Genomic DNA, 16,874 nt, shown 5'->3' on the forward strand with positions numbered 1-16,874 from the left:
AAAGGAGAGGGCAGTGTGGAAAGCATGTACCTTAAGACGGGCAGTGTGGGGGTGATATTTTGTGCAGGGAATATAGTGAGGGGCAATTATTTATTCAGGGGCTCAGTGTAGGGCAGATATTTTTATTCAGGAGCATTATAATGACTCTGCTATCTTTCAGGGCATCGTGTGGGGATGTTCTGCAGAAGACTGGAGAAGATGGAAGTCTGCAGAGATGGCTGTGGATGAGAAAACTCATCATGGTGTCTGGGCTAGAGGAAGAAAAGAAAGAGAACGACTCCATCTATAAGGTACCTGGATGTAAATGTTTTTTATGATGCTGACATTTTTTTTTTTTTATGTTAAGAGCATTAAAGATGTTGTCCACATTTATGATGAGTCTGCAGTCATTCTATGTGACTGCAGACTTCTGAATTCTCACAGTGCGCAGTGCATGTTGTCCGGATTCTCTCGTGCCGGCGATTTGTATACATGCAGTCACGTGCTGACTAGACATGCGTGGCCTCACTCAATGAAAATGAATTGTGGGAGGCCGGACACGTCTAGACAGAATGTGGCCAGAAGTATAGAAATAGCATACTTGAGGTGACATGACCGTCCACTGTTGCTGATGCGCCCCCAGGGCCGTGGGGTGCTCGGCAGCTGGGCCTCTGGTTGCTGGGGGATATCACGGTGGCTGACCCGGTCCGTGACCCAGGGCGGTCAGTGAAAAAAAAGGGGGGGCTTCTATTATATGGGGTTTTTGGATTTTTCGTGACGCCACCTGTGGTGTCTGGTGAGGATCACCAGCACTGCAACAGTCCCCTGAGGCAGATGTTGGGGCAGCTTGTGATGGAACGGCTCCCCACAGGTGGAGCAGGCCTCAGGGCAGTGAAGTGAGGGAGAGTGGGTTGCGCTGGGCGTTGTAGTGCAGGGAGGGAACAATGGAGCCGATGAAAGAATGGACGGAGGCAGTACAGTGCATTCATCCAAGGTTTCACTCACAACTCTTCAGACAGTCCACAGGTGCACCGTACAGGTGCAGGCCTCCCACGTCGCGCTGCGTTCACCGGGCAGAGGTTCAATGCTTTCTCAGGCAACTTGGGAATGCCTGGCAGAACCCCACTTTCTTGTGTTCCTAGTTTTACCATCTTCACACTAGGTCCTTCTCCCTCCTGCTCTGCACTGCCCACTCTCAATCCCGCTCGGGTTCTCTGAAGTCCTTCCTGTACGTCGGATCCGGGACCTACTTGACCCTCCTGGGGATTAGAATGCTGCAACGATCCCTCTGTCTTCTGACAGATGCGGGGCGTACGGGTGCCGTCCTGCACGTGCCGTACCCCCTGGGATCCCTTCTAGAACGGAGCCTACCCCCTGCTCCCCTCCTGGGCCTCCTGACTTGGCCCTACTTGCGGAGCAGATCTCCTAATGAGACTCTGCCCCCGGACTGTTCTTCTGAACTGTCCCGAGATGTTCTTCTGAACTGCTCCCTAAGACTCTGATCTGCCACCCTAAGATGGCTTCCCTATTTATACTCCTATCAAAGTGCTCCCTCTAACTACTTCTGACTCGCCCCCAGGGCTGTGGGGTACTTGGCAGCCGGGCCTCTGGCTGCTTGCAGGGGATATCACGGTGGCTGGCCCGGTCCATGACCCAGGGCGGTCAGCGCAAAAAGGGGGGATATTTATAGGAGATTTGTCATGACGCCACCTGTGGGGTCTGGTGAGGATCACCAGCACTGCAACAGTCCTCTGAGGCAGATGATAGGGCAGCTTGAGATGGAACGGCTCCCCACAGGTGGAGCAGGCCTCAGGGCAGTGTAGATGAATGAAGGTGCGCTGGGCATTGTAGTGCAGGGGGGGAAATGGCGTCGGTGAAAGAAAGGGATGGAGGCAGTTCGGTGCAGTCATCCAAGATTTACTCACAGTTCTTAAGACAGTCCACAGGTGCACTGTACTGGTGCAAGCCTCCCGCGTCGCACTGCGTTCACCGGGCAGGGGTTCAGTCCTTCCTCAGGCAGCTCGGGTGTACCTGGCAGAACCTCACTTTCTTATGTACCTTTCTAGACCGACTTCACGCTGGGTCTTTCTTCCTTCTGCCCTGCGCTTCCCACTGTGAATCCTGTTCGGGTGCTGCGAGGTCCCCCCTGTCCGTCGGAGTTGCACAGACCTGCTTGACCTTACTTGGATTGGGGTGGGGGTTTGGCTTGTGGCTATAGAAGCCAGAAGCCTCCGGTTTTTCCAGCCGAGGCTTGAAGCTGCACGACTGGGCCAGTCCCCTTCTTGCGGCCTAGATCCTCCTGACACCTGGCAGGTTCGGGGTGTACGGGTGCCACCTGCACTCGCCGTACCCCCTAGGATCCCTTCTGTAGAACGGAGCTTACTCCCTGCTCCCCTCCTGGGCCGCAGTCCTAGGCCCTTGTGGTGGAGCAGAGCTCCTAGAGAGACTCTGCTCCCGTACTGTTCCTACTCAACCACACACTGTTCTCCGACTCCCACTGTTAAGATGTCTACCCTTTATATATCACCTGTATGAGTGCTCCCATGAACTACTTCCTCCACCCACACCCACTACTGGTTCCCCCTGCCTTTGGGTTCCCCCCACCCCAGCCAGGGTCAGGGCTCAGCAGAAAACTACATTGCGTCTTGCCCCTCCTGCTGACTTGGGGTAGTGTAGTGTTGGATGTAGGTGTTGGGGTTCCGTGCAGCACTCCCTCCTTACCTGAGAGAAGGGAGACACCACACCTCTGGGTGAGGTGCAGTACCTCTGTGGCGACCGAACTCTCAGGGGCACCACATTCCCCCCGGTAAAACACAGCACGTCCGCGGGCTGGAACAAAGCAAAAACAGGGATACTTGACATGCAAAATTTTTTAATGCATTCGCATAGAAGACTGTAAAAACATTCTTCCCTTTATGGGAGGCACATCACTTTAAACGTTACATTATAAAATATTATAATAGCACTTATTCCTATAAAACACTTTTCATATAAAACATTTTCAAGAGAGTTCCTGCACCAGGGTGCAACAGCAGCAGGATGAGGGACCCGTCCGCAAACCCTCAACGTAGGCCCTGGGTGTGGCTGCAGGGCATAAGTGATCCAGATACTGGACCTCGTCTTCCGCCACGCCAAACGGGTTTTTGTTCTGAGGTAAAGATTGTACTTATAAAACCAATAGGGTGCACTTTAAGAAGTGTTGAACTATTTACAATGGAAAGTTTGTAGGGAGATCACTGTCATTGTCCCTAATGTCTTTTTACCCTGATGGGTACTTAGATAAACACATAATACAAAGAAAACATTTTTAACACTGTAATACTGCAACTAGTCCCAATACTGCTCCTAGTACTGGGGACCCCACCTGGGGTACTCCTCATTTTTCCCTGACCAAGCCGGGTCATGAGGGACTTCCTGTAGCGGTGCGTCCTTGCTGGCATGGTACACTTGCAGGGCATACCAGCCACGCTCACCATGGTGCCGGATGAACGTGACACGGTCTCCCGGATACAGGTTCCGGTCGGGATGGCCTTCTTCCAGCTCAGGCCCCACATCCCGCCGGTTGACAAAGATGTCCCTGTTGAATTCGGGACTGTGGATGAAGCCCCACCCAGCCTTTAAATTGAATTTTACGATGAGGCCCTCCTCACGGGGGCTGGGGTGGGCTGTCTCCGCCTGGCGGACTTGTGCCTTGGCGGCCTTATCACGGGCCTCCAGGAGTTCACTGCGCGTCTCCCGCACTCGTCGCTCCCTTTCAAATTGCTGGAGATCCCGCCTGCAGAACTCCTTCCTCTGCAAGGCGGCGGACTCGGTTTCATGGTAGAGCCCCATCAGGTCCCCCCCCCCGGTTGTCCCAGCATAACTCCTCTCCGCCGGGGCAGGCAACCGGGGGCGCTGGTATTGGGAGGAGCGTGCACGGCTGCTGGTCTTCAAAGCGGGTGGACCAGTCGAAGACCGGGTCGCCGTAGAGCCACTCTGGTGCCGGAGGCGGAGGTGGCGGGACGGCTCCTAGTAGTAGGCCCGCAGCTTCAGCGCCCGGGATCAGAGGCTCCGGGGGGGCACTGTATAGGTGATCCTCCGGTGCAGTGCCCGGAGGTGGGGGTTCCGGGAAGGCTCCAGATGGGGGGTTTTCTGGTTCCACGCACGGGAATGGAGGTTCCGGGCTGCACAATGGTTCCGGCCAGGGCACGGCAGGATATGGCGAAGGCTGGGGGAAGAGACCCAGGAGCAGGTCGGCGCTGGCAGCGCCCGGGATTGAGGATTCTCTCCTACCTGCTCCTGTACTCCATGCGGCCTCCTGGTTTTCCACGAGCTCCGCCGGGGCTGGTGTGCGGCGGCTGGCATCCGGGGTCACCTTCCGTCGTGCCGCTAGCGTTTGCAGCAGCTCGCTTTTCCATCTAGCGACCGCTGCCTGCTGGCCCAGCTCGAGGACCTCGCTCTCGAGGAACTCCACGTCCTCCGGGGACAATTTCTCTATCTCTCCCTCCATGGTGAGGGGGGTGACTTGCTGCTGCGGCAGGCCAGAGGCGGAGGCTGGGCTTTTGCTCCCCTCCATACTGGCTGCCGGGTGCGGTCTGACTATGCAGGTTGGGACCACACCCCGTCTCCATTCCTTCTCTCCGCCTCCTTTCTTCTTTTGGGGCCAGTCCCATGGCGATCTGCTGTCGGTCACTCCCTGTGACTGCCTCCCTACCTTGACGGACACATCTATGCGGACAGTCACTGTTGCAAGGGGCAGGGCATGCTTTTGACGTCATTCTGGGATCTGGCCCACGATGGGAGGTTCCATATTGTTTTCCTTGAGTACGCACATAATGGCGCCCGTTCTTCTGGGGCGGGCGCCACATTCAATGCAGAAAAACAGTCCTTAGGCTAACAACGGGCTGGTCACGCATTCTGTTCGTGACGCCAGAAGATGATGTGCCCCCAGGGCCGGGGGGTACTCGGCAGCCGGGCCTCCGAATGCCGGGGGATATCACAGTGGCTTGCCCGGTCCGTGACCCAGGGCGGTCAGTGCCAAAAGGGGGCATATTTATAGGGGATTTGTCGTGACGCCACCTGTGGTGTCTGGTGAGGATCACCAGCGCTGCAACAGTCCTCTGAGGCAGATGATAGGGCAGCTTGAGATGGAATGGCTCCCCACAGGTGGAGCAGGCCTCAGGGCAGTGTAGAAGAATGGAGGTGCACTGGGCGTTGTAGTGCAGGGAGGGAAATGGCGCCAGTGAAAGAAAGGGACGGAGGCAGTTCGATGCAGTCATCCAAGATTTATTCACAGTTCTTAGACAGTCCACAGGTGCACTGTACTGGTGCAAGCCTCCCGTGTCGCACTGCGTTCACCGGGCAGGGGTTCAGTCCTTCCTCAGGCAGCTCGGGTGTACCTGGCAGAACCCCACTTTCTTATGTACCTTTCTAGACCGACTTCACGCTGGGTCTTTCTCCCTCCTGCCCTGTGCTTCCCACTGAGAATCCTGTTCGGGTGCTCCGAGGTCCCCCCTGTCCGTCGGAGTTGCACAGACCTGCTTGACCTTACTTGGATTGGGGTGGGGGTTTGGCTTGTGGCTATAGAAGCCAGAAGCCTCCGTTTTTTTCAGCCGAGGCTTGAAGCTGCACGACTGGGCCAGGGGCCGGTCCCCTTCTTGCGGCCTAGATCCTCCTGACACCTGGCAGGTTCGGGGTGTACGGGTGCCGCCTGCACTCGCCGTACCCCCTAGGATCCCTTCTGTAGAATGGAGCTTACTCCCTGCTCCCCTCCTGGGCCTCAGTCCTAGGCCCTTGTGGTGGAGCAGAGCTCCTAGAGAGACTCTGCTCCCGTACTGTTCCTACTCAACCACACACTGTTCTCCGACTCCCACTGTTAAGATGTCTACCCTTTATATATCTACTGTATGAGTGCTCCCATGAACTACTTCCTCCACCCACACCCACTACTGGTTCCCCCTGCCTTTGGGTTCCCCCCACCCCAGCCAGGGTCAGGGCTCAGCAGAAAACTACATTGCGTCTTGCCCCTCCTGCTGGCTTGGGGTAGTGTAGTGTTGGATGTAGGTGTTGGGGTTCCGTGCAGCACTCCCTCCTTACCTGAGAGAAGGGAGACACCACACCTCTGTGTGAGGTGCAGTACCTCTGTGGCGACCAAACCCTCAGGGGCGCCACACTTCCTCCACCCACACCCACTACTGGTTCCCCCTACCTTTGGGGTCCCCCCCACTCCAGCCAGGGCCAGGGCTCAGCAGCTGCGCTCTGCATGTTGCCCCTCCAGCTGGCCTGGAGCAGTGTAGTGTGGGATGTAGGTGTTTGGGGTTCCGTGCAGCACTCCCTCCTTACCTGAGAGAAGGGAGACACCACACCTCGGGGTGAGGTGCAGTACCTCTGTGGCGACTGAACCGTCAGGGGCGCCACATTGCCACGGCAAGAGAGAATCCTAAAAGTGAGCAGTGCATGCGCTGAGAGAATTCAGAAGCCTGCAGTCACATACAGTGCAGACTTTCATCTCAAACCTAGACGAGCCCATTAATTATAAAATGAAGCCCTGTAGACAATCCTCACAGCGTGTAGTATCCTCACTGTCAGGATTCAGCTCTGCTTGCAGGTTCCATCAGTCATCACATGGCCACTTCACTCATATGCGATTTTCATACTTACAGTCAAGTGACAACGAGCTTCTCTTCCTGCTTCTCTCAGAGAGAATAAGGAATAGCAGCTCATCAGCATGTGACTAAGGCCACAGCCCCACTATCAGTATTTGGTCAGTATTCGGTCAGTATTTTATCTCAGGAGTGGTAGCCTAAACCGGGTGAGGAGCAATCAGAGAAAAGGTATAATAGAAACAAGTCACCAATTCTGCATTTATCACCCACTCCTGGTTTTGGCTCCCACTCCTGAGAAAAAATACTGACCAAATACTGATAGTGGGGCCGTGGCCTTAGTGTGCAAGTCGCATATGTGCTGGGGAAGCAGTGGGGGGGGGGGGCAAACTGAATTCTTGCCCCGGGTGCTAGAAGACCTACATACACCTCTGCTTCATGCCCTTGATAGATGTGCACTTTTCCAACATGACAATGATCCAAAACACACATTGCAAGGGCTGACTCATAATATTTTTCTTTTGATATAAGACAAAAAAACTTTAAACATAATTATAGAGTCATACTGGCACAGATTTACACAAGTCTCAGTAGACCAAGAAAAGCTATTTCTTAATGCATACAGTTTGTATTCTAAAATTTTGTGACAGATCACCTTTAATAAATCTTGAGTTATTCAATCTTTGGCTGCCCATAGCATGGTTCAGCTGCAAAGAACACATTTATACCTTCATATGCCATTTGGTGGCACTGTAAGGAAATTAAACACTTCGTGTCACAGTCTGATCACTGACATTTTGGGTCAGGCACCCTGTGATCAATTTATATTGACGAGGGGACTTTTATAACAAAAATTGATTGTCCAAGCAAAAGAGTTGAAAGCAAAAAAGAGTTGAAAGAAACAGTAGGATGAAGAAATTAAGATACTGACTGTATTAGGTTATCAGATTATATTCTGAATGTTTTCTCTACCAATACGTCAAAAGTGTTCTTAAAATCCATGTTTGTACCGTGTGGTAACGCGACTTGCTCGGCTCTCCAGATGCAGACACAGAACACACGGCTCAGGTAAACTTCCTGCGGGTTTATTGTGCGGCAGAAACTCCAGAAGCATCCCATAAAAATAAACAGTCCCTCTCGGGGTTAACGAGAAAACAAAAGATAAAGTATAACAGAGTCATTTGGCCAGCGAGGCTTTGCCGCTGCAGGTAGCACAGTGCAGTCTCAGCAACACCAGTCCTCCGGTGATCCTCTCTGGCTTCAGCCCAACACAGCCTGGAGACTTCACTCTCCAGACCACACAATACAGACCAGACACAATAGTGAGTGAGCATTTAAACCTTGCTCAACCACACCCTGAGGGGAGGTAGTGTGAATGACTTCCCACCCTCTTTGCCATTCACAAAAAACAACACCCTTTTAGTGAGTTAACCCCCAGCATATAACATGCTGGCAGAAATTTAGTAGATTTCAGTTCACACAGACTCGCAACCTGAGTGACACATACCTCCCCTCGTGTATCACACCAGTGACTCTGTCACAACTGTAACCATGTTTCTAATTGTATGCTCAATAAGATTACGACTCAAACATCCATATTCAAAATATCTCATAACAGAGTAGACCAAACACGTTTTATGCAACATTACCAAAGAATAAAAAAGTAATATTTCTCACCTTTGTTACTGAAAAGTCTAGAGAAAATGCTGAGACAAGGTTTTCCATCTCTTCTTTGACCTAAAGCTTTCATCAAACAGAAAATTAGAACCTTATAGAGTCTCTGGAAATAAGGCAGTAATAAATGCTCACTTAGCATCTATCTAAAATTCTACACTGTTTTTCAAGAGACACAGAAAAATAGCAATTTATCGGACTAGAATAGATAAAAATTTCAAACACAGAATCACTCAGGGGTTGATGTGTGGAGCGGCTGTCACTTTCTCAATATAAGGGCTCATGCAGACGAGCATATAAATCGGATGTGTACTTTCCAAGTTTTGATTAGACAGACTATGGACTGCACACTGACCCATGTTATTCATTAGGGCTGCTCAGATGAACGATTTTTCTCTTGGCCTTACCGTTTGTAAGAAAAAAAATCGACGAATGCACTACATTCTTCCGAGTCTCGGATGAGACTCACCCATTCAAGTCTTTGGGTGAGTAAAAATAAAAAGCGGATCCCAAACGGAAAATCCGAGTGGTATCCGATTTTCATGGATAGATTTCTATTATAAACCTAGGAAACTGTATTTGATCATGTATATAATTTAGTGTAGAGGTCCGAAAACGGATAATACACGAATGTCACATGGATGTCATACAGACGTATAAGAACAGACAAATGGGTGGTACATGTGTAATGACTCCGACCTTGTATAGTGGCAAATAACTTTCTTTTTTACTGGTCACAAAAATGACAGGGTTAAACAATTCTACAAAATATGGGCCACAACAGCCACAAAATACAAGTTATGCAGCCCGAGAGAGCCCAAGTGCCAGTCTCGCGGTGATGAACCAATCTACCGGGGATGAACCAATCTACCCCTGGGCTATGCTGCTCCCACCCTTATTCAGTACGGGGCCTACCCAGAACGTTACCGCGGACGTGGCACATGGTCCTCCCAGGAATATAACCTTACACCCCCCTCCCACACTAATACAATGAGATCTGGGTACCCTTGTTTTCCCCTTAGAGAACACTCATATATATTTTACCAATGCGTTACCTATACAGTGTACAGTTTCTCTTCTTACAAGAGCAAAGAGAAATCTCTCAGACTTAATACATATGCAAACAGTTAACAAACTAAACCTTTAACTAGACTCTGATCTCCGGCCACAGAGTTTGATCTGCTTCTCCTTCTCACCAAGCTCTCCAGCACATCCAGGTGTCAGCAGGAATTAGATTCAATCTCAGTCTCAAAGTGTAGTTCACAACAGGGCTCCTTTGTAGTATCCACGTGCACAGTCTTAGTATACCAGATCCTTCACAATCTCTGGATCAAGCCTGCTCTGTCCATCAGCAGTGATATACACCAGGCAGTTCTCAGCACTACTGGAATCACTAACTAGCTTTCCCTAACTGACTGTACAGTTGGTGACCGGTCACATATCTCAGTTACTCACAGGGCACAGCATCTCCTTGGACACACAGTCTGGCTCCAGTCTGTATAAGCTCTCCAACGTCAAAAACAGCATCAGCCCGCACGTCGCCTTCTCTCTGAACTTCCTGGATCAGTCTTTTCCCGGGCTTTTCACAGATCCCTGGGCTTTTTCTTTACTTGTTTCTTGCTGACCCCTAATGGCCGGACTAAGTCATTGCAGGAGAAATTTACACTGTCATAAATATGAGCTCATTACCAGAAAGACATGTCAACATGTTACACTCCACCCCACTCACAATTTGGCATCCCGACAAATGGTTTCGTACCACTCATATGTAACACATACTCCTCAGGATTATATCGTATCGGGGTAACACCAGCTGTGCTCCTCTCCGATCTCCGCAAACCAGTACCTGCCGAGTTCGATGGAGGGTCCACCGCATCTAGTTGAACAGTAACATCAGGGGCGGTGTCTGGAACACCTGGAACTTGAGCTATCGGACTCTGCACGTCCGATGGTCTCACCCCAAAGTCATCCCAACAGTCGCATTCAACATTGCTCGGTGCAACTGCCATAGGTGACGCAGGTGACTCAGGGTGACAGGCAGGTGTGTCGGACATACACCTCTTTAGCCAGTTCCGGTGCATTGTGCGACGGGGTCCAATGCACCCTTCGGGAACCACTGTGTACACACTTCCCCCTGGGAATACCCTTTCCACTATTGTGTAGGGCGTTTCCTCCCACCTGTCGCTCAACTTCCCTCCCGGACGCGTGACTCGTACTAGCACCTTATCACCCACCCGGAACTCATCTAGGTGCACCGGCCCCCGATCTCGGTGGGGATGATCCTGCACACAATCTTTTACTATCCGGTGGATTTCACGCAACCTTTGGCGATGATCCTGGACCCACTCACTGGCTGTACGATATTCTGGTTCATCGGGTACAGTGATACTAAGTTCTTCAATCTCTCGCCCAGGCCGACCGAACATCATCGCGAACGGAGTGAATCCTGTGGTGCTATGGACCTGATTGTTATAGGCCCACATAAGTTTTGGGAGGAACTCAGTCCATCGCTCCTTCTGCCTCTGTTCAAGCATTCTCAGCATCTGGAGCAAGGTTCGGTTGAACCGTTCACAGGCCCCATTTCCCTGCGGATGGTAGGGTGTTGTCCGGGATTGCTGAATCCCATAGACTTGCAGTAACTCCGTTATGAGCTGACCTTGGAAGCAAGCACCTTGATCTGAATGTATCCTTTGAGGACATCCATAAACCTGGATGAAATGCTTACAAATTGCCTCCGCTGCAGACTTAGCAGTCTGATCCTTGGTGAGGACAGCGACGGCAAACTTAGTAAAGTGATCAGTCATGACCAGACATGACTGATGACCTCTTCTGGCGTACCCAATTGACAAATAATCCACCATTAGCACTTCCTGTAGGGCAGACGTCACGATTGTCTGGACAGGAGCCCTCTGCTCTGGGGACTTATTCAGCTCACATGCCCGGCACCTACCACACACCTCTCTCACAACTTCTTCTAAGCCAGGCATGTACACGTACCGGTGCAGCCAACGATAAGTCTTCTCAGGCCCGAAATGTGCACCCCGCGTATGAGCTTCCTGGGCAATGTCCGGAGCCACTGAAGCTGGAATTACTACCTGCCAACGGTACCCCAGCTCCGCTGCTATGTAGATCCAGCGATACAGTATCCCCTCCGCTATGACCAATCGATCCCACTGCCTTAGCAGCTTTTGTCCTTCGGCTCCCAGCCAGGCTCTTGCTCTCCCATCGGGCCAGGACTTTTGACTCAGCCATTTCTTTACTCGTGACAGTTCGGAGTCTGCGTCCTGTAACTCAGCCCACTCTTGACGAGTCTTGCTCAGCAACGTGGCGACCCGTGTCGCCACCCCACTTGAACGTGCCACGTCCACGAACACAGGCAATCGCCTCAAATCGGGGATCTCAGTATCCTCGAAGTCTTCATCCACCCCATGCTCGGGTGCACCTCGGGTCACTCGTGATAATGCGTCAGCATTGGAGTTCTCTTTACCCGAACGGAACCGAATCCAGTAATTAAACTTGGACATCTGAGCTACCCATCTCTGCTCCAGGGCTCCAAGCTTAGCATTTTCCAAGTGTGCAAGCGGATTATTGTCCGTCATCACGAGAATCTCAGAACCAGCCAGATACTCTGCAAACTTCTCAGTCATGGCCCACACCAGGGCCAACATCTACAGCTTAAACGAGCTGTAATTGTCCGGATTTCGCTCGGTGTCCCGTAGAGACCGGCTAGCATACGCGATGACCCTCTCACGCCCATCTTGTTCTTGGGCTAACACAGCTCCCAGACCATGGAGACTTCCATCCGTGTACAGGTGCCTGTACGAGTGCGGCCCTGACACAATCAAATGCCTGTTGCTGTCGGTCAGTCCACCGAATTGGCTGATTCTTGGGCCCCTGTGCCGTACCTCTCAACAACTCATTCAGTGGTTCAGCCACCTTAGCAAAGTCCTTCACTAACCGACGGTAGTATCCAGCTAAACCAAGGAACGCTCGTACTTCTCTCACGGTCTTGGGACGGGGCCACCCCTGAATGGCCTCAATTTTACTCGGTGCTGGTCGCACACCCTCAGCAGACACTACATGCCCTAGATACTCGATCTGTGTCTGGAACAAGTGACATTTCTTTGGCTTGATCTTAAGTCCATTGTCTCTCAGTCGGTGCAACACTTGCCGGAGCTTCTTCAGGTGGTCGTCGAATGAATCTCCAAATATAATCACATCATCCAAGTAGATCAGCACAGACTCGAAATTGTAATCGCCCAAGCAGCATTCCATTAACCTCTGAAATGTTCCTGGAGCATTAGTCAGTCCGAAGGGCATTCGATTAAATTCATACAGTCCCATCGGCAAGATGAATGCTGTCTTCTGCCGATCTAGAGCAGCCACGGGCACCTGCCAGTAGCCGCTGGCCAGGTCAAGAGTGGAGAAGTACTTCGCCTTTCCCAGGGCAGACAGGGATTCCTTGATCCGGGGCAATGGGTAGGAATCACGTACTGTATGCGCATTCAGCTTATGGTAATCAACACAAAACCATATGGTCCCATCCTTTTTCTGGACCAGCACGACCGGTGCGGCCCAAGGACTTTGACTCGGCCGGATCACCCCATTATCCAGCATCTGCGCCAGCATTCCTTTGACCTCCTGATAAAGACTCGGTGGGATCTGGCGATATCTCTCCCGAATTGGGGGGGTGTTTCCCGTGGGTATCTCGTGCTCCACAGCCTTGGTGCAACCAAAGTCTTCATCTCCCCTGGAGAAGGCAGCCTGAAATTCCCACAGCACAGCCTCCAGTCTGCGAGCCTGTTAGAGAGTCAACTGGGACTCATCCACTCCCATGATTTCCATAATCCTTCTGCCATTCCACTCAGGCATGGGGGATTCTTCAGCTGTCGTCTGCATCGACAGGGTCCAGGCGATCTGGCGGTCTGCCCTCAGTGTGAACTGGCTTTTGGGGATGACTCCTTCACCACACACATACACGTCAGCCAGCTTCGTGCCCACTGCCAGAGTCACCTCATGATTCGGCAGATTCAGACATCTCACTGGTACACTTCCATCTTGCACAATGGCCAGTGTTTGGGCTATCATCGGGCTATCTGTATCTTCTGACCATCCCACCGGTTCCAGAATCACCTCCACACCATTCAGTTTCCTGTGCGCCCCTACCGGCATCAACACAAGCTTCTCTTGACCCGGAGCGATTACAACGGCAGACCCGCGTGGGACATACACCGCTCCCACTGCTCTTCCTTCAGCCGAACTCTTTTGAATGCCGCACGAACGGACCACCTGTTGCAGGGCCCTCTGAGTGGCTTTGTGGGGTGTCGCTCATTTCCAGTATCTCGGACCATCGCGCTCAAACAAAAGGAAGTCCAGTTCTCTCAGGATATTAATTCCCAGAACCACCGGGAGATTCAGCCTCGCCTGAGTCTTCACGAGCACCACTCCTTTGGTTCCCAACTCCTGGCCGCACAGCTGTACTCTCATCCAAGCGATGCCTGCCACTGGAATTTCTTCATTATTAGTGGCCTTCAGCCTTAGCAGGTGTCCTGACTCCGTTTTGACAGTCTCTTCGAAGTGCGTCTTGAAAAATTCCATCGGCATGGTCGTCACCTCCGATCCGCTATCCATCAAGCACGCCACCTTCTTTCCTGCAAACTGCACATCCAACGTGGGACTCTCTGCAATCAGATCCTCGGAACAGACATTGGGCGCTGATTTTCGTTCCTGCCTGGCCATATGCCCAACTACAGCAAGGGCCTCCCTTTTACCGATGGCAGGACTTCAGCTGGCAGACTCCTCGGGCAGTACCGCTGCATATGCCCCAGTTCTCGGCATCGCCAACATTGAACTGGTCTTCTTGCCCTACCTCCGAATGCCTCAGGTCTAGGAGCAGTCGGCGTCCTTCCTGAGGTATAAGGGGGTTGATCATAAAGGGGAATAGAAGGATTCGTCAAGGCCGAGCATATCAGAGGCGTTCCCCGAACTTGCATCTGTTGTACCTGTTCCGTCAGGTTTTCCACGGTTTTCTGCAAAGCAGCCAGCTGTGTCTGAACAGGATCTGGTCGTGGCTCTCTTGTGTTAGTCACTTGCAGGCTACTCCACTGCAGAGCAGGCTTCACTTCCAAAGTCCGTGCTACCGCCTCTTCCTGTATTTCGGCAGTGGTGACACCAGGGGTATTCAGCGCCTTCAGCAACAATTCGCTCCTTAGCGCCTCACTCCGTATCCCCTCGATGAACTGATCCCGAAGAATGCTGTCGACATCGGCTTCAGTACCCACGGTTACAGGCGACTTCTTTTTGATCTCTTGATGCAATTCCTCCAGTGCTATAGCATACTGGATCAGGCTTTCTCCGTCTCTCTGGGTCCGGGCGAAAAACTGTACTCGTAGTTGCCCTGCTGCCGCCACGTGATCAAATGCTTTCCCTACTGTAGTATCTGGATGATGTCGTCGACCGTCTTTCGCCTATCCTCGCATTTTAACAAGACAACTTTACAGGCATCCCCCTCCAGAGCATTCAGCGCGACTTCCGGTTGCAGCTGAGAGCTGACACCGTGCAAGGCAATGGCATTCTTCAACCTGCCTACCCAATCACTGAACAGCAAGTTATACCCATCAAACTTGGCCAGGTGGTTAAGTAGTGCGCCCGTTGCAGAGCAACCAACTAACCAGTCTCTACCGGTCACAACGGGAGAAGGGGGGTGGAGTACTACAGCGGACGCTGCAGCACCTTCCACGCTACTGTCACCATTCATGGCGAGCACCGTATCCTGCCAACTATGCCAAGATGTAACGACCGGAACGCCAGTCGAATGTGTATGAGGAATATGGCGCTGCTATGAATGACTCCGACCTTGTATAGTGGAAAATAACTTTCTTTTTACTGGTTACAAAAATGACAGGGTTAAACAATTCTACAAAATATGGGCCACAACAGCCACTAACACAAAATACAAGTTATGCAGCCCAAGAGAGCCCAAGTGCCAATCTCGCGGGGATGAGCCAATCTACCCCTGGGCTATGCCGCTCCCACCCTTATTCAGTACGGGGCCTACCCAGGAAGTTACCGCGGACATGGCACGTGGTCCTCCCAGGAATATAACCTTACACCCCCCTCCCACACTAATACAATGAGATCTGGGTACCCTTGTTTTCCCCTTAGAGAACACTCATATATATTTTACCAACGCGTTACCTATACAGTGTACAGTTTCTCTTCTTACAAGAGCAAAGAGAAATCTCTCAGACTTAATACATATGCAAACAGTTAACAAACTAAACCTTTAACTAGACTCTGATCTCCGGCCACAGGGTTTGATCTGCTTCTCCTTCTCACCAAGCTCTCCAGCACATCCAGGTGTCAGCAGGAATTAGAATCAATCTCAGTCTCAAAGTGTAGTTCACAACAGGGCTCCTTTGTAGTATCCACGTGCACAGTCTTAGTATACCAGATCCTTCACAATCCCTGGATCAAGCCTGCTCAGTCCATCAGCAGTGATATACACCAGGCAGTTCTCAGCACTACTGGAATCACTAACTAGCTTTCCCTAACTGACTACACAGTTGGTGACCGGTCACATATCTCAGTTACTCACAGGGCACAGCTTCTCCTTGGACACACAGTCTGGCTCCAGTCTGTATAAGCTCTCCAACGTCAAAAACAGCATCAGCCCGCACGTCGCCTTCTCTCTGAACTTCCTGGATCAGTCTTTTCCCGGGCTTTTCACAGATCCCCGGGCTTTTTCTTTACTTGTTTCTTGCTGACCCCTAATGGCCAGACTAAGTCATTGCAGGAGAAATTTACACTGTCATAAATATGAGCTCATTACCAGAAAGACATGTCAACATGTTACACATGCATGACAATTAAAGAAAAATCGTCTGAGTTTTCTGGATTAGCCCTAAATCTATGGAGCCTTGTCCTAAGGCTCTATAGGTTTACATTAATGGAAGTAGCACCAACCCCACACAATGGTAACTGTGTGAGCCGGCAAAGAAGAGGAGCGATTACATAGTGGTTCATAGTGATTACATAGAACCATAGTGGTTCTGGAGCCTGAAGAAGACATCGATCAGAATGCACCCACACATCATTACATAGGTAATTAAGAGGGTTTACAGAATTTAAATTATAATTAGATTTCTTATTTAAACTAATCAATAGAAAAGTTGACTGCATCATATAATACATCGTATATAGTGTATACTAAAATGCGAGGCAATAAGTACGTACGCAGAAAACAGGTACATATTAGACAGCAATCAATTTCTAATAGAGCCATTGTGCATGCCAGTCAGAAGTGAACGCACTTATTCTATCTGCTGTGTTTATTAGTGATTTGTAGCTAGGCACCTGAACAATTAAGAGTATCCAACACTGCCAGGAAGTTATTAAGTTTATTATAACAGTCATCAGATTTTATTTGCATAGACGCATAAGAGAGTATTGCACAAATCACATATTGCATACTGTATAACACTGCCTATATACAGAGTTGGGAAACCTGGTTATCATGGCTACAGTGGCCTGTGGAGCTGATGTTATTTCTGTAGGTTATAGTGTCCTTCTTGTGGTCTTGTAACATCCCACAGGCATCACTCGGTTCACAGGTTCTAACAAACCACACTTATCATGGAA

At 50.9% G+C, this 16,874-nt stretch overlaps 1 protein-coding gene across 2 annotated transcripts in view; it reads right to left on the minus strand.

Annotated features, from left to right (window-relative positions):
* The window catches only part of LOC141258003 (kyphoscoliosis peptidase-like), a 94,769-nt gene extending 78,208 nt beyond the window's left edge, over positions 1 to 16,561 (minus strand). For both annotated transcript variants that reach the window (XM_073672992.1, XM_073672990.1), the window contains exons 1-2: positions 16,470 to 16,561; positions 8,238 to 8,303 (exon numbers count right to left, since the gene is read on the minus strand). In XM_073672992.1, coding sequence (XP_073529093.1) covers positions 8,238 to 8,303; positions 16,470 to 16,518 — 115 coding nt within the window. In that variant the 5' untranslated portion in view covers positions 16,519 to 16,561. The remainder of the gene's footprint in view (positions 1 to 8,237; positions 8,304 to 16,469) is intronic.
* Positions 16,562 to 16,874: the final 313 nt, after the last annotated feature.

The sequence above is a fragment of the Phyllobates terribilis genome, unplaced genomic scaffold, assembly GCF_046119375.1.
Source record: "Phyllobates terribilis strain yellow unplaced genomic scaffold, ASM4611937v1 Scaffold_3__8_contigs__length_932513732, whole genome shotgun sequence".
In the NCBI taxonomy this organism is placed as follows: Eukaryota; Metazoa; Chordata; class Amphibia; order Anura; family Dendrobatidae; genus Phyllobates; species Phyllobates terribilis.